This window comes from Hypanus sabinus, chromosome 18 (assembly GCF_030144855.1).
Source record: "Hypanus sabinus isolate sHypSab1 chromosome 18, sHypSab1.hap1, whole genome shotgun sequence".
Classification (NCBI taxonomy): Eukaryota; Metazoa; Chordata; class Chondrichthyes; order Myliobatiformes; family Dasyatidae; genus Hypanus; species Hypanus sabinus.
Genome location: NC_082723.1, coordinates 17,012,223 through 17,036,314, shown reverse-complemented (window position 1 = coordinate 17,036,314; position 24,092 = coordinate 17,012,223). Strand labels below are relative to the sequence as shown.

The following is a 24,092-nucleotide window of genomic DNA, read 5'->3' as shown; positions in this document are numbered from 1 at the left end:
TCCCAGTCCTATGCTCCAGACCCCAGATCCAGCCACTATATAGGCTGTAAGTCAATGTGCTGGTCACTCCAGGATGTGGGATCTTACAGAAGTGACAGGTAAGCTTTGGGTAATTTCACATATTTGTGAAATATAAAAACCAACTTAAAAAAGAAAACTATCCCACTTTCCTGATCCCAGCTCCAGCCACACATCAACCATTCAAATACAATCCATCTCTGGACAATTAGGACTCACTGAACACTGTGGGAGAGGGTTCTGAAAGTTTGCACTATTTTTACCAATGTGGCCAATCTGGCACGTACATGGATCTGCAGTTGGGAGCTAATGAGAATTTAATGCATCGTAAATTCCTGCATGCAAATTTGTTATGAATTTTGTTTGAGCAAACTTGTGTGTCCTGAACAAATGGATCATTTTGTTGCTTTCTGCCCAGATGTTGCAGAGTTTATAAGAGTCCCTATGGGAAAACTTAACTGTCCAGGGCCTGATTTCTCAGCAAGCAGATTCTCATTCTAAGTTGGAAGTCAGTCTATTTTTTTTTGTCTTGCTGCTTTCCAGCGTTGCTGTAGATTATTTCATTGCTAACCACTAGCTGTCTTCTGCTATGAATGGAGTGTTGTTCCTTTCCGCACCTTGTGGCTCACTGGACGGCAACCTTGCCATTTCTTTAGCATTTTTATCTCTTTTTACAAGGCTGGGTTGCTAGTTTGATGCCCAACTCAGCACAGATGGAATATGCAAGGAGCTGGCCAGATTCAAACCTGGAACCATTTGCATCAAAGTACAGCGCGGTTGTCACTACACCTCCAGCTGGCAACTATGAATGGTGAGGAAAGGAAAAAGCTCATCAATCTACCTGTAAGGATGCAGTCGATCAAAAACAAACTGTGCATGCTTTAATACCCTGTAAAGTACGATGTGAAATATGCCTAGTTGTTATAGCCATAGAGGAATTAATTATCTAGTCTTAGCAGCCAATGTGTCATTACCAGCAGCCATGGAGTTTCTCATTCTTTTTGTTATCCACTCAGAATCAGTGCTCCTATTTGGTGTATACGAAAAAATTGTCAGTAGGATAAAAGAAGTGACCCAGATCAGCAGGTTAGTTGACAGGAGATTAATTGGGTACTTATATTCCAAATCAGGTGCATAGTTGAAGAATCCATAGCAAAAAAATGCTGGAAAGTAACACTTCACCTGAATATTAATTTCTCTCTGCCTTTATCTTTACTTTGGCAATGACCCAAAAAGAAACTGAAGAGAAGAACACGTATTGAATGATGTACAGCAAAAGGTTTGGAGCTAAATGTCGAGGATTTTATGATCCATTGCAATGATAGTGAAACTATCAAGTGTTTCACATTATTATACAAATGTTGCTCCTTATTTTCTGGCTTTTCTGTGAGAACTGTTCAATGCAAGTGCATGCTCAGAGTTTAAAAACATTACTGATATGGGGCTCTAAAAATCCCTTCGAACTTGCACCTGATGGAAAGTGATATTCAGAATAGGGAAGTAAAACACACAAAATGCTGGAGGAACTCAGCAGGCCAGACAGCATTTATGCAAAAGAATTAACAGTCAACATTTCGGGCTGAGTCCTGATGAAGGGTCTCGGCCTGAAATGTTGACTGTTTACTCTTTTACATAGTTGCTGCCTGGACTACTGAGTTCCTCCAGCAATTGGTGTGCATTTGATTTCCAGCATCTGCAGATTTTAAGTTAAGTTGTTGCTGGATTTTTGTGCTCAATAATTATTTTTAAGGTCAGAGGATAAGGTTGCCACTGCCACTTAGTGCGATGGCCAAGCCAATCTTCACCTGAATCATCATCACTATCTTGATCAGAATCATCATCACCAATGAATCTGAAAATGAATCTCAGTACAGTATATAGTGAGATCTATGTAATTTGATAATAATTTTAATTTGAATTGGCTTTGGGAATCGTAGGAAGTAAACCCATGAGAATTCCTGGCTTTTCTTTTTGCATTTTCCCAACAATTACATTCCTATCTGCCATTGCTACCAGATACACTATCTCCTCTAAACAGAGTTCTAAAATGTCTGTATTGATGACAGCTTTATTACCAGTTCCACATTCTCCTCCTCATTCTTTCCCAGTGTCATCGCCCACCTCTTGCCCAAGTTCTGTTCCATATCTTCAGATTCCCTCACTTTCTTTCCAGGGATAAAGAGGCTTTTATTTTTTGTTTTTCCCTGACACAAATAAGTTGCAAGTATTAAACACCTTTTTTATACTATAGAATATCCCAAGGCTTATCACTGCAGTATTACCAGGTAAATAATTGAATTCAAGCTGAAGAAGAACATTAGAACATGTAGTTGAAGGTTTAAGTTGAAGGTTTTAAAATGAACAAATATATATTAACAGTGGAAATTGCCAAATTCATCAGTGACATTTGTATATTGTCTCCTTAGCAACTGTGTTTGCTATTCTAGTAAAACATAGGAGATACATTTTTATGCTATTGTGTGTCTGTTTATTTGTAAGTACTTTTGTTAAATGTCTCTGCTTAGTACAGCCATTTCAATACATTTTTGATAATACACTGTCAAGGTCATAGCAATCCCAGATTAAAATTGTTTCTGTATACTTTTAGAATTAAAATTTTATGGAATATCTTCAAATATTAAAGAAGAAAACAGTAAATATTTATGACAGTTTGGACAGCGTGTGTGACAGAGTACCCCTTCTGCTACAAGCCCAGGTGAAATGGAGGCTTTTACTCGAACATCTGCCACATGTAGTTGTTGCTCTGTGAAGTACTGCAGTGAGTGTTTGAAGACAGGTCATTTTTCCTGGATAAGGACTGGGGAGTGAAAACAAATAGGTTTCAGTATTGTAAAAGTCATCCCTTTGTGAGAATACTTGAGTTTGATCCTGTACAATGGTATAGCTTGTTCTACATTTGCTCTCTGTAGCAACATGCATGATCAATTCCTAAACTTATTCCAACTTGTAGCAGTCACACCATCTCACAATGGTAAGTCTTCCTGTGTGATTTAAACAGGGCACAAGTAGAGGAGGTGCAAGCACACTCTGAGGTAGAGTTGGTAAAACCGGCTGAGGTTCTGATCGTGACCATATTATTGGAAGTATATTTGGTTGAAAACCAAGACAACTGTGGGGAAGGATAAATTCTTGATTCCATTGGGCAATCAAAATTAATTTCAGCAGACCTACATGCATTACAGTGTAATTCTATTCTCTCCACCCACTATAGGTCTCACTCCCTCTCAAAGGTGAACAACATAGGTCAGCTGCTCCCAGGAAGGGCATTCTTGCATCCAATCCTGTCATTTTTAAAGAAGTAATTTTTAAATGTGACCTCTAAATGGTTATGCACATTTTAAGTGTAATGCCTAAGTAATAATCTAATTTTCAATGTTACTCCATAAGCCTCAGATCAAATTGATTCCATCTTCTCAGAAGAATTTCAATATACCTTTTTAAACTTTTCTGATGGCTATTCTTTTTTGAGCAGGAGATCAATCTTGTGGCCCAACCCATCTTAATTTTAGCTGCTTTATGTCTGTACTTCCTTGTGAGAGATGTGCCTTTAAGAAAAATTGTATGGCGTAACTGGTTAAACCTCACTTCCTATCCTTGGACAGCCAGAAATAAACAGTGCTACAGGCTGTAGTAGACCTTGCACGTCCAACCTATGAAGAGTCTGTCTGTTGGCAGTTCTTCCTGCTACAGTTTATTGTGATTTGTTAACCGGTTATCTCATAAACTGTTTCACTGCAAGACAACACTAAACAAAGCCTCTAAACATTCATTAAGATATGAGGTATGATTTTAAAATGTTATTAGTATACTGAAATAAACTTAATTATCAAAGGACTTATTTAAAACATTAAATTATTTGCCTTTCTGACTTCAAATCCCCTACTTTTGGTAAACAAGAGGCTTTCAATCGAAAGTGACACTAAATTTCATCCCATCTGTCATTGATATTAAACCTGATAACTGATTCTGAAAAGACATTAAGAACTTTAATTGTTTAACAGATTATATTATTGTGAAGTATCTATGTATTTGTCCTTAATTTGACTAGTAGACAAGGCAGTGCTGTGGTGAAGGCAGTGGTACAGCTGTTTTACAGCTCCAGCAACCTCGGTTGACCTATGCACTTGTGTAATACTTGCTCATTCACCCTGTGGCAGCATTTCTCAAAGTTGTTTCTTCCTAGATCCCATAGAAGTGGAGATTGTTAATTGATTACTGAAATTGTCCCTAATGCAGTGGTCCCCAACCTCCGGGCCGCGGACCAATGGTTGGAGACCACTGCCCTAATATAGATCAGGGAATTGTTAATGAATGTATGTAAGAGGATTAGTTAAGACATTAAGGAGGAGAATGTGACTTGTGATGTTGAGAGCTGGCGTTGACTCATTGGGCTGAATGACTGCCACCTACAATGAGAGGAAATGAGATAAATTTAAAGTATCTGAAAACTATGGTAGATGGAAGTGACATGTGAGCAGATAGAGGGACTGCCAAACATATTTAATCCGTAACTCTCACAAACAGTTTATCATATCTCAGGATAAGTTTCAGCATGAGTAGCTTACTTAAAATGAATGGGTTGTTTCTGACCAGAGAATTGCTGCTGCTATTTATTCACACCAGATGGTACACGTAGCATGAAAAATGAACTGCAGGTTGTCAATAGTCAGAGGTGTGCTGCAAGTAGAACTGCAGACATGTGAGCACACAGTATTTACAAATGACTAAGCCTTTTAGACACTGTGTGAGGGATTACACAGGAGCCTGGTATAAGCTATCAAGGACAGTGTTTAACTTTGAGGGGCATGTGAGCCTGTTTTCTTATCACATTGCAGTGTCTAATAAATTACAATCTCTTCCTGGGGTTGGTGCACACCATAAGTACACAAGTCAAGTCACTTCCATAAGCTCTCCATTGATTGGGGTTGACCATGGATATTGTGTCCTAGCTGTCTACGCAAGCCAGGGCAGTACGATATGGAGAACAAGCTGCCTCTCTCCTCAGAGCTGATGAATCCAAAGGAACGGCAGAAACCGATACGGTTTGGCACCACCGGTATTGCAGGAGTTGCCCACCAGCATTGAACTCAACATAGAACTGCCTGTAATACTTAAAGAATAAATCCATTCTATAAATAGTTTGAACTTCCTGAAACCAATTTTATTTCACTATTAATGTCCAGGATCTCGTTTGTTGCACCAGCAATTATTGTACCAACCAATTTGCTGTTGAGAAGGTGTGGTGCGTCACCATAAACCTCTTCATTTCTTCTGGTGAAAGTACTCCCACAGTGCTCTTATCTAAGGAGTTTCAGGATTTAGCCCAGCGATGAAGTACTGGCAATATATTTTCAAGTCAGGATATTGTGTGATGTGGAGGGGACTCTGCAGGAAACATTGTTCCATGTACCTGCTGACCTTGTCATTCTTGGTGGTTGAGAATGGGGATTTGGGAGATATGGTCAGGGAAGCTTGGGTGAGTAACTGTTGTGCATTTCTTTTTATTTGCTTGGTGTGCACTCCAAATATGGTTTGCCAATGGTGGAGGGAGTGAATTTTTAGAGTGGTTGAGAGGTGGCCAATCACAATTCTCCATGGTTGCCTTGTAAAGTTTTTTTTTTGAGCATTATTGGGGCTGCACTCAACCAGGCAAGTGGAGGCTATTCCTTTGCAGTCCTGATTTGTGCCTTGTAGATGAGCGATAAGCTTTGCAATGTGAGGAGACGAGTCACTTGCCACAGAATAATTAACCTCAGTACCCATTTATTTATGTGACCTGTCCTATTGAGTTTCTGGTTGGTGGGGGGGGGGGGTTGGATTGAGCACAGTAACAGCATTGAATGTCAAGAGCAAAATCAGAATCGGGCTTAGTATCACTGGCATATGTCATAAAATTTGTTGTTTTGTGGCAGCAGTAACAATGCAATAAATAATTTTAAAAAGATATAAATTACAACATCTGTCTATCACAAACAAGAGAAAATCTGCAGATGCGGGAAATCCAAGCTACACACACAAAATGCTGGAGGAACTCAGTAGATCAGGCAGCATCTATGGAAAAGAGTACAGTTGATGTTTTGGACCGAGACCCTTCAGCAGGACTGGAAACAGAAGATGATTCAGAGTTACAAAGTGGGGGGAACCACAAGGTGATAGGTGAAACCGGGAAGGGGGCAGGGGTGAAGTAAAGAAGTTGATTAGTGGAAGAGATATAGGGCTGGAGAAGGGGGAATCTGATAGGAGAGGACAGAAGGCATGTATCTATCTATCTTTCTTTAAATAAGTAGTGCAAAAAGAGATCAAAGAAAAATATTGTACATGAGTTCATCGTCCATTCAAAAATCTGATGGCAGAGGGGAAGAAGCTGCCCCTAAAATGTTGAGTGTGTGTCTTCAGGCTCTTTTACCTCCTCCTTAATAGTAGCAATGAGAAGAGGAGCTATCCCTGGTGATTAAATTCACTTGTTGGCAGGGATAATTGCTGACACTGTTGTGGCTTGAATTATACCTGGGATGTTGTTTAGATCTGGCTGCATGCAGGTATTGATTGCTTCATTTGCTGATGAGATGTGAGTTGAACTGAACATTGTGTGATCATCAGTGAAAGTCGCTGCTTCTGACATTATGATGGAGGGAAGTCACTGATGTTACTGGGACCACAGGGCTTGAGCAATAAGGAGAGGCTCGAACTGTTTTCCCTTGAAGCTAAGGGATGATATCATGAGAGGTGTAGTTGAGGTAGGTGGCAAAAGTGTCTTCCCAGGGTAAGGGAGTCTTAAAAATTAGGCAACATAGATATAAAAGGGTAGGAAATTTAAAAGGGAACTGCGGGTACATTGACCAAGCTGCCAGAAGAATATGTAAAGGCAGGTACAGTTACAATGTTTAAGAAAACATTGATAGGGTGGATGGATAGAAAACATTTAGAGGGTCATGGGCCAAATGCATGTAACTAGGACTATTTCTGATCGACATCTTGTACAGGTCAGACAATTTGGCTTAAAAGGCTTGTTTCCATTCTGTACAACTCTGACTCAACGAAGCAGCTGAAGTACAGTATATACTAAGGTAAGATAAGGAATGCCTGTCATTCCGCGCCCAGACCACATTTGAGTAAATCTGGTCACTTGTATGTTCTTCTCCTACCTGCATGAAGGCAGAGGCTAAAGAGCAAAGCTCCAGAGATAAGGACAAAAAGAGGTGGGCATGAGTGATTGAGGTATGACTATGGCATTGCTTCGAGTTTGTGGATTGGGCTCTGTTCAAGGGCTCATCCAAGGAGCTGAATGGATGCGCCACAGTTGTCACTTGTCAGCACAAAATCATTCAGGAGTATTCCCCAACACGAAGCCCTGGATGAATCATGAAATCCGCAATCTGCTGAGAGCTAGATCAGAGGCATTCAAGTCTGGTGACCAAGAAAGGTCCAGGTACAGTCTCTGGAAAGCCACCTCATGGGTGAAGTGGCAATTCCAGACTAAACTTCAATTAATGGAGGATGTTCAACAGTTGTGACAGGACTTGAATGCTATCACCTCTTATAAAGTAAAATCAAGCGACATGGATGACAACGAGGCTTTGCTTCCAGAAGAGCTCAATGCCTGCTATGCTCACTTTGACTGTCAAAACATGGAGGAACCATCATGGACTACCACAGGCCCCAGTGATCCTGTGATTTCCATTTCAGAGGTCAACGTGAGAGCAGCCTTCAAAAGGTTGAACCCACATACCAGATGGGGTATCTGGCCAAGTACAAAAGATTTGTGCTGATCCACTGGATGGGGTGTTCACTTCAGTAGTCTGAGGTACCAACATTTTTCAAGCAGACTTCATTTTTACCAGTGCTTAAGAAAAGTGTGATAACCTGCCTCAATGACTATTGTCCAGAAGCACCTACATCCAGTGATGAAGTGTTTTGAGAGGTTAGTGATTAAACATATAGCTCTTGCCTGAGAAGTGCCTTGTATCCCCCTCCAATTTTTCTACCGGCATAACAGGTTCACAGCAGGCACCATTTCATTGGATCTTCACACAACCCTGAACATCTGGACAGCAAAGCCACATACATCAGGATGTTCTTTAGCAATGACAGCTCAGCACTCAGTACTAGCATCCCCTCAAAACTAATCAATAAGCTTCAAGACATTGGCCTCAATACCTTCTAATGCAATTGGATCCGATTTCCTCACCTGCAGACCCCAGACAATTCAAATCGACAACAACATCTCCTTCACAATCTCCCTCAGGTGCACCACAGGGCTGTGTGCTTAACCCCTTGCCCTTTCAGCTTTTCACTTCTAGCTGTGGCTCAGTACAGCTCCAGTGCCATTTTCAAGCTTGCTGATGACGCCTCTGTTCTAGGCTGAATCAAAGCTGACATAACAGCGTATAGGAGGGAGATTGAAAATCTGGCTGAGTGGTGTCACAACAACAACCTCTCACTCAATGTCAGCAAGGCCAGGGAGACAATTGTTGACTTCAGGAAGAGGAAACGAGAGGTCTATGATCCAGTCCTCCTTGAGGATTAGACGTGGAGAAGGTCAGCAACTGTAAGTTCCTCAGAATTATCATTTCGGAGCACTTGTCCTGGGCCCAGCATGAAAGTACAATTACAAAGAAAGCACAACAGTACATCTGAGGAGTTTGTAAAGATAGAGCAAAATTCTGGGAGAGTGTGGTAGAGAATATATTGACTGGCTGCATCACTAACCGGTATGGAAACACAAATGCCCTTGAATGGAAAATTCTACCAAAAGTAGTGGATATGGCCCAGTCTGTCATGAGTAAAGCCCTCCCTACCATTCAGCACATCAACATGAAGTATTGTTACAGGAAAACAGCATCCATCATCCACCACCCAGGTCATGCTCTCTTCTTGTTGCTGCCATCAGGAAGAAGGTTCAGGAACCTCAGGACTCCCACCACCAGGTTCAGGAGCAGTTGTTACTCCTCAACCATCAGGCTGTTGTACCAAAGGGGATAGCTTCACTCAACTTCACTTGCCCCATCATTAAACTGTTCTTGCAACCTATGGGCTCGCTTTCAAGGACTCTTCCTCTCATGTTTCAATATTTATTGCTAATTTATTATTATTATTTCTTTTTGTATTTGCATAGTTTATTATCGTTTGCACACTGCTTGAATGCCCCAAGTTGGTGCAGTTCTCATTGATTCTATTATTATTCAGTTATGGATTTTTTGAGTATGCATGCAAGAAGATGAATCTCAGGGTTGTACATGGTGACATAGATATTCTTTAATAATAAATTTATTTTGAACTTTGAAAAGAGATTGGCCCAAAGACATTGCCCCTCTGAACATTTGCTGTAATGTTCCAGGGCTAAGATTAACGATTCAACAAGCACAATTATATTAATTTGTACAAGGTATGATTCCATTCATTGCAGTTTTTTCCCTTAGATGCGGTGTTTTATGCTTGGCACCAAAGTGATTCTGATCGTTTAAATTTTACCAGATAATCTCCATGCCACACTTGCTATCAAGAACAGTCACTCTCAGCTCCTGTCTAGGATCACTTCGGAAGCAAGATGATAGCCGAATCACAATTGCCGTGACAAAACTTAATCTAGACATCAGTGCTATTAACTTATTGTTAAGCTATCTGACTAAGATCTGTTAAGAATGATCTCATAGGTAATTTTTAAGTGCAGCTGGAAGTGGTCACTACCTAATTTAATGAAATCCAGTAATGTTCAATATGAAGGTTAATCTTGATTCAAAAACCTTTTAAGTATGAACATTTACAACCAAGTGTTATAAATGATTATTTAAAAATTCTTTGCTTCCACCTCCCTATGAGATTTCCATCTCCTTGTCAAATAAATCTGAGTTGATTGTTGTTAAGCTGAAGCTTTATAAATCTGAGTTTTCTGATGCTGAGCTGCTTTCTTCTTGACCTGAAAGGGCATCTTTTATTTTTGATAAATGATTGGATCTTCCCAGCTGCATCTTGGATGTTGCCAACTTTACTTCCTATAAAAGTATTCACTTATTCTCCCTGTCAAATCTATAAGTGTTTTGTAGTGAATAAATACAAAGATGTATAGTACTGCCTTGTCAGCTAGTGAAAGTTTAAAAGAAAAGTTTTGAAATAGTCAGCATATTGATGGTTTTACAAGCAACGCAGGACTCTGTCCAACTAAAAGCTTGTACCTTTTTTTTCCTCTTTCCCAAATACAGAGGGAGTTATTGAATGTCCTCTACAATGATTTCAGCTACTGAATGGCTCTCTTATTGGAATAGAATTGGGAGAGAGTTTTCTGGATGAATAGGTGGATCCCATTGTGAGCCACGGGGCAGAGAAGTTCAAATATAAATTTATCTCTGTTTGATCATTCTCATCTCTGCCATTTATGGTGTGTGAACGTGCAGCATTTGTGTTATGAAGGACACCTGTGACGTGCTTTTGTCCAATGCACCATTTGAACCAGAGGGCCCACAATCCTCTGTCTCCTCAAAATGCTGCAGTTCCGTGTGAGCCGGAAGAGTTTTTATTCTGCGCAGATATTAAGTAAGAGCATGGAAAGCCGCTTGAATGGGTATCTTGAATGCTAATTTCTTGGAGTTTGCATAAATCCTTTCAACTTGTAGTGTTTACCCTGTGATTAATGTTTGCATTGCGAACATTAAAATTGTTGCAGACAGTAGTATTGACTAATTGAGTGATGCACATTGTGAATTCATCCTGTGAGCTTAAAACTTCCTCTTGTTCTGAAATGCTGGTTGCATTGCAGCATTTCACTGAGCAATTGATTTGAGCACTGCAGTAGTGATCCTGCATTGCATCTAGATGCCCAGCCTTAATACATCTCTCTGTAGTCAAAGGGATTTCTTTTCTCTGTGCAAGTATTTTCAATGATATGAGTGATTTATTTCTGTTCTGGTGGATGTTCTTCCAAGAAGTTAAGAATTAACATTAAGACCCCTGTGAGCTGTAAATATCAGAGTGGTAAAATATTTGCAGGAAGCAACAATTAAAAGCAAGTTTCAGGATACGAAACTCAACAGAATTATTTTTCCTGCTTGAAATGGGTTGACACTTCTAGCTTTCAGACTGGCAGAGAAGGTAAAATTGCACAAAGCAGAAAGCTCAACAGAAAAATACAGTTTAAAAAAAAAATGCAACAACGTCTTGTTCAAGAGGTTCCAATATATTACAAACATCCTTGGCAGAATTTCTGAGAAGTTAATTTCCATTTTTGTTCACGTCTTTGACAAGTGCATAAACCATTATGTAGGAAATGTGCCCTAGCTATAGCTTGTTGGTTTGAGGAGCTCAGTCAGACTGGAAGCTTCAGTGAAGGAGAATGTAACCCAGAGTTGCCACTCATGAATGCAGTTTGACAACTCCAACTGAAAAGTATGCGAGTGTCACTGACCGACTAGACCATAGATGCTTACTTTGCAGGTACTCTCTATCCAGGTTCACATGCAGAATAGCCACTTGAAGTTGGCTGTTGCTAACCTATATCCACCATTATATGGTGTCTTTTCCAAATTTAGTGGCCCAGATCTTTTATATACATATTTGTTTCTGTCTTTGCAGAGTAACTACAATTGGAATGATGGAAGGAATAAAAAAAGTTAACCAGTCATCGAATGGCTCCACAGAACAGAGAGCAGAACTGGAACGAGTGGCATGATGGGCCTTGGAGAGTAACCTTTTCATCCTTCTCACCTTGGAATGGAATATGTGGCAAAAGCACTTGATTCAGGGTTTGAGGAAGTGCTTCTGCACGAAATGATACTTGGTATATTGTTATGAAAGAAACAATATTCCTGTAAAATCTTTGCTGTTTTTCAATCATCTGATGAGCAGTTTGCTGCTGGTACTGATCATCCTTGCCCTGTAAGCCAGTTTAGCACTCTCAGACCTCAAGGCTATTTCCTCGTTATGAGGCTTTTAAGCTTGCTTAATTAATTTCGATTGTGAGTTTCTTCTGATTCACAGTGTTGGCTGTAAATCTGTCGATTTTTACAAGCTTTTACCATTGTCCTGTAGGATCTTTAAGACTGAAGGCTCATCTCAAGCAAGTCTGTGGTTATCAATACAAGCTTCCAGCTGCAGAATTTAAGTTATGTTTATACTAAATATGATTCTGCTGAGCTGGTTTCACTGCACAGAATGAGTTAAATTAACAGGAGGTCATTGCCTGCAGCAAAGGGAAGGATGAGTCATGTGCTAAGTTTCAAGTTAAACTTGGGAGATGAGCCTAACACGACTTTACCTTTCCTCTCAGGTAAAAGGGATTTGCAGCCCACAGCCTGTTTAGTAGAAATAATTATTTTTATTTTGAGCACCTCAACATTATAATTCAAAAATAAAAAAATATAAGTTGATTCACAATGAAGGGTACTGATCAAGAAATTCCTGGATTGAAGATGTAATTATTTTTTTCCCAAGCTGATTCATGTTCTGCATGCCATGACAGTGGCTCAAATGCACCATGAATGGTCCATACGTTTTTAGCTCATCTTGGGCAGGGCTACAGTTACCAAAGGGAAATCTAGCCCAGCATGCACCATCTGGGAAGAAGGGAAATTCTAGCATTTCTATCTTTGTGCTTTGCTTTGGATTTGGATTTTCAGCATCTGCAGATTTTCTTGTGTTTGTGATTTTTAATTCTCGTAACTTTCCAATGGCTCCAATTGGAAAGAGTGCATATGTAGATTTAACTGGTAAAAATTACCTCATACATTAATCGCCCACACCATTATGAAACTCTGAACGACAGTACTAATAGATTCCTTTATGAGAAGAGCAAGTATTTGTTATAACAATACTATCGCTGGAACCAATATACCCACCTTAGCAGTATGGTAAGATGAGTTAATATTCAAGAGATGAGTCATTCTTAAGGAATTTAAGGATAGCTAGTCTAAATTAATATTTATCTAGAATTTTTTTTGTTAGTTTCTCCTGAAAATTGAATTTCCTGCAGTTTGTGACTCAGAGTCTCCACTCCTTCAGGTACTTGGCTGATTTGTTGGTGTAACTGTGTAGTCCTTGGATTAACAAGCTGTGTGTAGGAGTATCATCGTGAGGCACAGTTGTCACAAGTGTGCTGTAGAAAGTGGTGTGGGCTCGTTAGATCCCATCATTTGGGAAAGAGTTCCATCTCTGAAAGCTTTATCAATCATATGGTGAAAGCCTCATGATACAGGCTACAAATTTAAGGTCAGAAGTGATGCTATGATACTAACAAATTCATGTTGTGTTTTAAATATTTATAATTGCATAATTTTATCATCTTTGCTCATTGCACTGCTTTCTCACATTCATCTTGCCAGTGCACAGCAGCGAGCTTTCTTTTTGATTTAATCAATCTCTTTTGGCTTTCAAGCTTGTGCCAACTTCTCCTCTACTTCGCAATTTCTGGGTGATGCAGCAGATGTCAGAAACTTGCTTTCTTTAATTGGAGAAAGCAAGTTTGACTCCACCTGTTACCACTCTGTTGCAGTACATCAGTCCAGACTTTCTTTAGTGAATGATTTTATCACAGAATTTATTCAAATTGTATTTGGCAAAAGCTTTTCTTATTTCCTACAAAGAACACACTACTTGTTATTAATGCTTTTTTGCTCTCTTCACCCCTCTTTCCAACTCAAAATAGATTTGATGTTAATAAGTTCTGCTTAATTATACATCTGTGTTTTGCATGCAACTTCCCCCCTCCACCATCTTTGGCCTTCTCTAAAAAATACAATGCACACTCACTTTCTCAGCATAGACTGCTTATAAAGTTATAAGGAGCCATTTTGTGAAGTTTGACCAGTCCAATATTATGGATTCTGGTCACCTACCAGTAATCAGCCATCTTATACAGTCAGCAAGTGTTTTAAATCTCTGATGGGCTTGAAGGGATAATAACCAGGTGTCACTAGATCAAACACTGATGGATACACATTCAAAAGCGAATACATAAACGGCAGCAAAGGTTTAAGTTGAGAAAAAGATGAATTTACAAATAAACTCTTCTCAGGCTTCCATACAGGTACAGGTATTGATTTTAACTGAGATTTCAAAGACAAACTCCACCATCTTCATCAGAGATGATGATGAAGATGGCAAAGTTTGTCATCAAATCTTTAGTTAAAATCGATACCTGTACTTCGCTGGAACCTCAAAAAGAGTTGTCATATATACCAGGAAAGCACTAGCTCCTTTTTTTTAAAGATGAATTTGGTTTAATTGTTATATCATCTTGGATCATGAGAAAGCATTTTGATGGACGGCAGTGTTAAGGGTTTTTTTACTCAAGGAAGAAACAAATTCTTGACTTAAAGATTATTGCTATGATTCGTTGGGTTTGATTTTGATTTGTTGGCTGTTGTATATGTTATATTCTTGTATATTGCAAATATTGTTGGGTCATTGTTTACATTTGGTGCTATCTTCTGACTGAAGAACATCTGATAACGTGAATGAAACTAAACTGGATGAGGCAAATATAAAAATAGTTGAAATGTATTCCACAAAAACAGCTGCACCTCACGTCCTGCTGGCCTTGATTTAGTTTAAAAAAAAATCAAAAATAACAGATTTGTTTAGAACAGTTGGAGATTGTTATATGTAGAATGAAATGATTTTTGGAATGGTGAAATGAGATCCATGTTGGTAGTGTGGGTAAAAATTTTTTCCCTTAGCTGAAATAAAGGGAAGAAAAGAGTATTTTTCCATCATAATAATAATTCTTAGGAAAAAATTGAATAAATTTATCTGATGTGTTAATTTAAGAGGCACACTTGCACTTAGTTATCGTGAGTTAGGAATGTGGAAACCAGCTGAGGTTTCTGTTAGAGCATGTGTACATGCGTGCCCACTTGTTTGTGAGTGTTAACACAGGATTGTTTCTGATTTAGTTCAAAAAGAACTGAGCAAATGAGCAAAAGAAAATGAAAACTAAGTGGTAGACATATCCAGCAGGTCAGGCAGCATCTATGAAGACAGAGAGTGTTGATGTTAACTATTTCTCCACACACGCTGCTTGATCACCCAGATGTTTCCAACACTTTCTGTATTTAGGACTCATTTCACAACACCTGGCTTTTCAGAATCATTATGCTTATCATTGATTTAATAGGTTTCTGTCTATATGCTCTTGAAGATTAACTACCAGTAACTTGTATAGCTGGTTGACCCTGGAGCTGTGATTATAGTTTCACAAGTTAGTTCCAGAAAGATAAGCAAGTTGAGGGAGTGAGATGGATAGACGGCTGACAAGCTGCTTACATTATTAAACTGTACACCATTTTTTTGGGAAGCACACTGAAAAACCAAATGATTGTTGCATTGCTGCCTGCAGCCATGTCAACTTGTAAATATATTTATAAAGCATTAATGATTAGATACTCTGTAGGCTTCAGGGTTGAGTAGCATTGAGTAGTGAATAACCTATTTGTAAATGGTGTAAATTTTTACTGTTAATATTTAATTTGGATGTTGTGATTTTTCTTTATTCAGTTCTAGAAGTGTTTGAGTAATCCATTTTCTTTGAAGGCTTCTTCAACTTTTTTACCTTAGCTTAATTGCTTCCACACTTGTACCTGCATTATTTAGTGGCTTTCAAGGCAATTCACGATGAATGAACAAATTTGAGGTCTGTCAGATACCAGGCTAAAGCAGTACATAACTTTTTTGATCGGTTTGTAGAGAATTCTATAGACTTTATCTATTTAATAAACAGTAATTATTTCACTTTACTTTACAGCTAATTTCTGCAAGATATTTGTTTGTCCCTCCAACATGTAATGATGAGAAACACTCTAGTCATCCGCAATTTGTAGGGGCTGGACTGGTCTGTGGGTATGCCAGCGGCTGGAGAGGCCAATCCACACTTGAAAAGCTCTTTGGGAGCATGGACAAAAGATGGCAGCCTTGCTGGATTGGAGGTTGCTGGCTTGGGCTTTCCTGCCCAGCCTATGTAATTGTCCTTTCTGCCTCAGGTGTCACTGCACCATTATGGAGAGAGGAGCACCACTCAATCTGATCCTAGGCGATATGCTCCCATGTGTCTGGGTTGATGTCAAAGGCTTTTAATGAAGCTTTCAGGGTGTCTTTATAGTGTTTCCTTTGGCCACCACAGGAAGACTTACCTTTTTGTAGTCCAGTGTAAGCCAGTCTCTTTGGCGTCTGATGGGAAATGGTTTAGGGTCATGGCATTCCCTTATTACACTGTCCATGCTTTGCAGGAGTAAAGCAGAGTGGGAAGTACAATGGCCTGATACACCTTCAGCTTCATCTGTGGACTTGCGCCTCTTTTCTTCCAGGTGTTGTTAGAAAGTTGCTATGGCAATCCTGGCGTTTACTTCGTCATCAATGACGATGCTCTGCGACAGTGAGCTGCTAAGATATGTGAATCTGTTCAATAGTTTAAGTCTTTGAACATCGACTGTGATGTTTGGCTCAGTCCATGATTTCTGTAGAAGTAGCTGATGTGTTACTTCAGTCGTTTTGGTATAGATGGTAGGCCCAAAGTTGGTAGATGCATCAGAAAACTTGTTGACATAGCGTTGCATATCATCTTTTGAACCAGCATTGAGAGCACATTCATCAGCAAAAAGGAAGTCCCTAACATAACAGTTTTTGCTTGGAGCTTCCTGAGGTTGAACAGTTTCCCCTCAGAATCTGATGCCAAGATGCCAATGTCAATATCGCTGAAGATATCAGTCAACATGGTGGAAAACACTAGACTGAATAGCATTAGTACCAAGATGTAGCCCTATTTAACCCCGTTTGAGACAGGAAATGGCTCAGATGTCTCACCATTGTCCTGAACTCTAGCTTGCATGCCATCATGGAATTGCTGCACCATGGTGATGAATGTTCTTGGGCATCCATACTTTTGCCATGATCTTCCCTCTCTGCTAACAGTGTTGAAGGCTTTAGTCAGATCGACATAGCTGCAAAACACATCAGCGTTTTGTTCCTGACATTTCTCTTGCTGCTGCCTTGCAACAAACACCATGTTGGTAGTTCCACAATCTTCCCAGAATCCACACTGGCTCTCTGTGATGTATTTCAACCGCTGTGATCGGGTCTGCACCAGTGCAGTAAACTGGCCAGGGAAAGAATAGAGTAGGCAATGTTTAGGGCACTTTTTCTGGCCCCTTCCTCATAGCATGGTGGTAAGCAATACATCCCTGAAAAGAGCTGCTCAGTCGCTCTGGTGGCTGCCGAAAGCCACCGCTACTCCATGTCAGTAGGTAACAACCCAATGGCTTAAGCTGCAAGTGTGCAGGTTTACGGCTACAGCTGCCAGCCTACCCACACCTGACCGTTAGTTTGGGATGGAAAGATGGATGACAAGAGTGACTTGCACAAAGACTTAGTTTAAAGTGAGGAAGAGTTGCGCAGGATCAACCTCTCTCACTCATCCAAGACTATCTGTATCCAGTGACAAGACAGTTAGGACATCTAGGGATGGAGTCAGATGCAGTGGAACACTGTGATATCCTTGGTGCCTTTTCCCTGCAAGGTGCACAACAGTATTACTTAGCATTTTGAACTGTGAAGATGGTAAGATGTATGGAGAGAGATTTTACTAACATATATTTCAGAGGGAATATCAATAGTTTTTGAAAACAAAATCATCACTTGCTGCAGTTCAATAGTATTGAAGCACCATTGGTAATTACAGAGCTTAACAAGCAAGTAGGCAAATCTTGTTTTTGAAGTGGTAAGAACACACTTCAGGGTTTTGGCTAATTCTATTAATCAGCTGCTTCACACTTTCTCTTGGTGTGGTGATTTTTGGCTGAAGGAGATAAATGGACAAGTAGGTTGATTAAAGAGTGAATTACAGATTTTTGAATAAAGTGTTCAGTCTCAGAAATTGTTGTGGAATTCTAAGCTCCAAGGTTGACATGCTACTGCTGCTGTATGATCCTTTGTCTTTCATGTACTTAATAATCTTTCAATTAAAGTTAACAAAAAAGATTCTTGAGGGATAATATTAGCATTGAAATACATGATTGAGTTGCAATTTTCACATAATTGCACACCGTGAGTTTGAACCTTAAAAACAAAAACATTATGTAGTGACAACGTTAAGTACTTCTTTCCTATATAAAGTGTTCCCCCATTGTGCAATCAATTGATTGAAGCCAAAATTGGAATTTTCCACGTCACAGCAGTATTTCAAAAACATTTTACAAGACAAATTGACATTCTTGTTGTTGCAATTTTGCAGCATTTTTGAATACTTGGAACTGACCTCTGGATGATCTTCATGACAACGCAAAAAGAAAACACTGCTATGACTGGAGATGGGAATTAAAATCAAAATGCAGGATATAGTCAGCAGGGATCATTTGTAGAGAGAGAAAAAGCAGTGTAATGTTTCAGGGTGATGACCTTCCATCAGAACAGATCTGATTAAAAGTAATTGGCCTGAAACATTAGTCGATTTTCTCTCTCTAGTACGCTAGCTGACCTGTTGAGTAGTTCCATTATTTGATCACAGATGTAACCATTAGTAATGGTACAGGAATGGTATTTCCACAGTCTCAGTTACTGCTAAATCTAGTAGAGATATAAGATTCCAGACAAATAAGTTTTAAATACTTTGATACTGTTCAGATCTGATATAGCAAACAGGATTGATGATTTTTTTAAAATCTCTTCTATAATTCCTGACTTTGTTCTAAACTGTGACAATGCAATGTATCATAATGCAGCTTTAATATTATTGTTACTGTCTGTTGCAGACAACAAGTAGAAGAAGCCAATTGTTGTCTTAAAAATAATAGATGCCAATAATTTGTGTGGAGAGCTCTGCTAGGAAGACTGCCCATTAATGGAATCAAGAATGGTTTTCTGGGATTGTAGATGAGTGAGATTGATTTAGCCATGTATCTATTCTGTTTGTCAGGTGATCTAGTTCAGTACAGCAGAACTGATTATGCTTACATAAAAAAACATTAGAGTATTCTGACAAAATATCTCTAGCAGATGTATTAGTCACTCCATGTATTGCAAAGTATGCTAAAAGCAGTATTAGCTTTATTTTACGATGATACCTCTTGTGGTTCACACGTGGAGACAAGCATATGAAATATGTTCAGCTGAGTGACCTGAACAGAAGATTGAATCATATTCCAACAAGACAAGATGATTTCAACTGAATGGGAAAAAAATATTTTGTGGAAAACATTGTTGCTTTCCTGCATATCTGTTCAAACTCTAAGCTCCAGAAAATGTTTGTGCAATAAAAAATGGCTGGGCAACTGTTTGAAAATCCTGAACCTGATTGCTTATAGGGTTATTTTAATTTGAGCATGACAGGAGCTAAGGGAAGGTAAGCATGATAAGAATAATTAACTTTGTAGCTTCATTGTAAAATGGAACAAATGTCGAGTTTCGCAGAATTAGATCAGTTGATATGGCACCGGTAACATTACAGAATTAAATCATGCCATTATGGTGATTAGAGGAAAGCAACAAGGGATTTGGTTTCTGTAAACACATTTCTTCATTTAAAAGAAAGTGTTCAGTAAAAAGGAAAATTTAGCTTTTCACTGCATAATCAATCTTTTCACATTAACATATAGGTACTTTCCTCTGTGGATATCCATTTAGAAGGATTGCAGTGACCTATTAGAATTCTGATAATATTTTATTAAGGAATATCTGTATGTTATAGAATGTATGAGGGCATTTTCAAACTAATAGATTGCTTTGTTTCAGTAAAGATCTCTTGTATTTTAATAGTCCAGAATAACTGCATGTTCTAATATCTATAGGGACCTTTATGAACACTAATTATAATAATAATAACTTTATTTACATAGCACCTTTCATTCATTAAGATGTAGCTCAAAAATGCTTTACAAAGATTGTAAAGCTAAATCAATGTAGTCATAAAAATACAAGAGAAACTTAAACATAAGACAAACATTATATATTGTAGAATAAAATGTAGTCAAATATGTCGAATAGTATAAAAGTAATCAACATCAACAGGCATTAAGTAATCCTATAAGTAGGCCAAATTATAAAAGTAGGTTCTTAGAAGTGTTTTGAAACAATTCACAGTACTTTCCCTGGTGTATCTCAGTTAGCAGAGTATTCCAGATTTTTGGTGCGTAAGAGCAAAAGGCCACATCAACAGTTCTTCTATGCTTGGTTCTAGGAACACTAAGCATGGATCTAAGATTGTGGATAGGGATGTAAGGGGATTGACACTCCAAAATATATGGAGGAACTAGATTATTCAGAACCTTGTATACAATTAATAGTATTTTAAAGTTGATAAAAAAGGATACAAACAGCCACTGTAATAATGCCAAAGCTGGTGAAATATGTTCATATTTTCTACTTGTGGTTAAGATTCTCGCTGCTGTATTTTGAACAAGTTGCAGTCGATTTATATCTTTCTTAGGTAGTCCTGAAAAGAACCATCCTATTACTCCTAAGTATTCAGTAATCTGTTACGCAGAGTCAGAGTCCTAAACAGTGTCTTATTCCCAATTGCAATGTAGAAAAGCAGGTCTATCAAGTACCACAGGAAGAGAATACGAGCTGATATTTGCCTATAAACTCAGGGGCACTAAGAGTTATCAAAAGAAAGATGATGATCATCTGTAAAACATTATGTGGTAACAACATACGGTTTACAGAATTATAAGAAGTGCATAATTTAGCATGTTCACTAATTTCTTCCTATCCATGTTCGCAATATGTCCTATGTGTCAGATCAGAAAAAATCGAGTCAAGGATTGTTTTCATTACCAGTTCCAATGAAAACTTCAAATGTGAAACGGCCACAGATAAATATTTATTATATAGTAAAAATGCTGCTCCTACAGATTTCTTGTTAGTTATAATTAGAAGTTTGTTGCTTGGCATGAAATTTCCTGCTTCCAAATATACAGATCAGTAAGTGACATTTGTGCTTAATTTCACCTAATCCAGATTTGACATTTTTAAATGTCCTGAGAAGAATCTTTTCACTCTCCTGAGCCCATCAGTTGTCTCAGTCAGCAAGTTCCTTTCGCCGTTGTTGGTTGGAAGAGACTTGGTAGAACTTCCTTTGTGTTCAGTTTTCATAAATGTGTGCAATGTTATTTTTGGTTTCTACCTCAGTGATGGATGAATCATCGGTTATTTATTTCATTCTAATTGCAAATGGAGTTTGCCTCTAACAAGGAAATATGGAGTGTCCATAAAATTAATTTGTTGTGTGTTGTTTATGATGATTCCCTGTAGACCAGTTTGTTCTTCAGTGCAAAATGTGGAACTTTGATCTGGACTGCCCATAAAACATGGTGTTTTAAAAGAGAAAAGTTAAGTTTTCAAGTGGGAGGCACATGGTACTCATGAAGATTGTCTTCCTCTAAAAGATTTTAAGTAGAAATGTGGGCAACTATTTAAATTGTATTTTAATAGGTTTCCTTTACTGCCATGACGCTTTGCAAATTAAGGCAAATTATATTGATTGTGAGCCCCAATTATACTTCAGTAACCTCATTCATAATGTTAAGTCATTTTTCTCTCCCTCTTAATGAGTTGTATCTGTGTAAAGGAGACAATGTTTTGTTTAGAAATAAATGGTAAGTCTGTAGTCTGTCTAAATTATTATTCCCCATAAATTAAGTTTGCTTGCTCGTTGGACTATATGACAAATGTGGCTCCAAAACATTTCTCCAGAGGGAGAGCAGGAAACTTCTGAGCTACCTAAGGTCTACAACCGTGTGCTTTTAATTGAGGATGGCATTTTATAATGTATCTTTCATTTGCAAGGATGGGTGGGAAGGGAGGGAACATATATACGAAGTGTACAGAATGCTTTATTTTTCAGGAACTAGTGGGGCTTAAGTTGTTAAATCTTTTTTTTTTGCTTTTCAATACTCTAAAATTTAAGCTGAGTGAAGGGAGGTGACCTTTTCAAGTGTACAATAGCACTCCAGAGCCTAGCTCCACAACCATAGGATTTCCAGGTTTACCATCAATGTAAATCTTACATACTTTACTGTAATACGATTTCTTATGTAAATACTTGGCTTAAATTGAGCTATTGCTAAAATATGACCAAGCCTGCTTTTTTATTAAATCATTGTGGGCTATGGAGATGCTTATTAATTTTAGACAGTGAGAACTGTAATCAACAAACTGTTGGTGTTCTTCAATGGATTTAAGTTGTTGTCAGCATCTCTCCTCCTCCCCTTGGAACATACCAATTAGAATCGAAAGGACAGATTGGACCTACATTTCTTCAGAATTCAGCAAATGAGTGGCAAAGAATGACTCTGGCTTTAATATCCCTGTCTTTGAAATTGCATGCCTGCTGTTCCAAGGTTTTCAAAGCCAATGTGATTGATATTCAGACTGCACTAAATGAAAGCAAAGTAAATGCATATTGATTAAACCTTTGAATGTTTGAAGTAAAATGGTTTAGGCCCATAGTACATCACCAGAATTTGCAAAGCCCAGAATGGTTCCACATCATACTGAACTTAAATATGTAGTCAACGTCTTGCACAGCACAGTCAATTATCCTGTGCTTCATTGAATTGAACCATCGGTGAACAAAAGAACAGTTGTGTCCTTTTGTAAGATCATGCTGTGGTTTGTTTTCAGTCTGACTCTGAATTTACATAAATTAATGTTGAACATTTTTAATTGCTAAATTTGTCATGTGCATGGTTTTCAAATATGGTTTAAAAAATGGAGTTGATGGGGCAACTCCTCTGCCTACTACAATATCAATGCTTAGATCTTCTTTGGGGGTCTGTAGAGAAGTGATCTCCTCAACCAGGATGCAAAGGAAACAAATTGCCTGCTTTCCCAAACAGTACTTTACAAATCCCTGTTGTTTGTAGAACAACCAAGTCAGAGATCAGGACATGTAACCTGGTGTGTAATTCACAGCAGAATGATAGAAAGAAAGGGAAAGCAAACATTTATATTCCAAGATTATGGATATATTATCTGAACAGATTGCTCACTTGAGTTCAGCGTGCAAATTGATGAAATTCCGCTTATGGGCAGTACTGATATTTTCCTTTGAAATGCGGAAAAAATGTAATGCATTTGCTGCCATTTGTCATTTTGCAAAAATACATTGTGAGAAGGACACTTGCAGACCTTTGAATCTGTGTACAGACAATGGGTTTATGTATGTAATATTTTACCATTTCTTTGATAATTAGTTATCAAATCAACTGGCTTGATGACCAAATAATGTTGGTGTTTGTTAAATATTCAAATAGGTATGTATGTTTTTATTTTATAAATTTGATTTGATAGAATTTAGGAGCATCTGTAAAATGTCCACAGAGTGAACTGTATTTCTGGATTGTACTAATAAATGTGAGTGATTTGGAAACTTCTGATGCTGTTGTGATTTTTCTAAGCAAATCTTCTTTTCTTAACTTGGTCATGGCATCTTTTTGCATCAGTGATGGCAACATCCTCAGATGGCTCATTAGGAAGGTGCAATTCCATGTTATTCAGCAGACAGGTTGATCCCAGAGTTTGCAGATCTATGTCAAGCCTTCTGGTAGAGTGCAGTGTACTTGGCCTCAATATTCCTGAACTCTGTGAGGCCAGTAAATAACATCTCAATACTGATTGTGTCTGGATGCTGCACCCACAAGTGTTTGAGTATTGAAGAGGAATAGGTCTTGCCTCCAATCACAAGCAAGAGAAAATCTGCAGATGCTGGAATTGCAAGCAACACACACAAAATGCTGGAGGAGCTCGGCAGGCTAGGCAGCATCTGTGGAAAAGAGTACAGTTGACGTTTTGGGCCGAGAACCCTGATTAGGACTGGAGGAGAAAAGATGAGTGGACTTAAAAGGTGGGGGGAGTGGAGAGAGAAGCACAAGTTGATAGGTGAAACTGAGACAGGGAGGGATGAAGTAAAGAGCTGGGAAAATGATTGGTGAAAGAGATACAAGGCTGGAATAGGGGGGATTGAATAGGAGAAGGCTGAAGGTAATGAAAGAAAGAAAAGGGGGAGGAGCACCAGAGAGAGGCGATGGGTGGGTAAGGAGATAAGGTGCGAGGGTAAAAGGGGATGGAGAATGGTG

The 24,092-nt window shown here is 38.6% G+C and overlaps 1 protein-coding gene across 1 annotated transcript in view; it reads left to right on the top strand.

The window, feature by feature from the left end:
* Positions 1-23,390, top strand: part of gpr107 (G protein-coupled receptor 107) — a 135,201-nt gene extending 111,811 nt beyond the window's left edge. Inside the window, exon 18 of the mRNA XM_059993731.1 lies at positions 11,605-23,390. Coding sequence (XP_059849714.1) covers positions 11,605-11,701 — 97 coding nt within the window. The 3' untranslated portion in view covers positions 11,702-23,390. The remainder of the gene's footprint in view (positions 1-11,604) is intronic.
* The last annotated feature ends 702 nt before the right edge of the window (positions 23,391-24,092 follow it).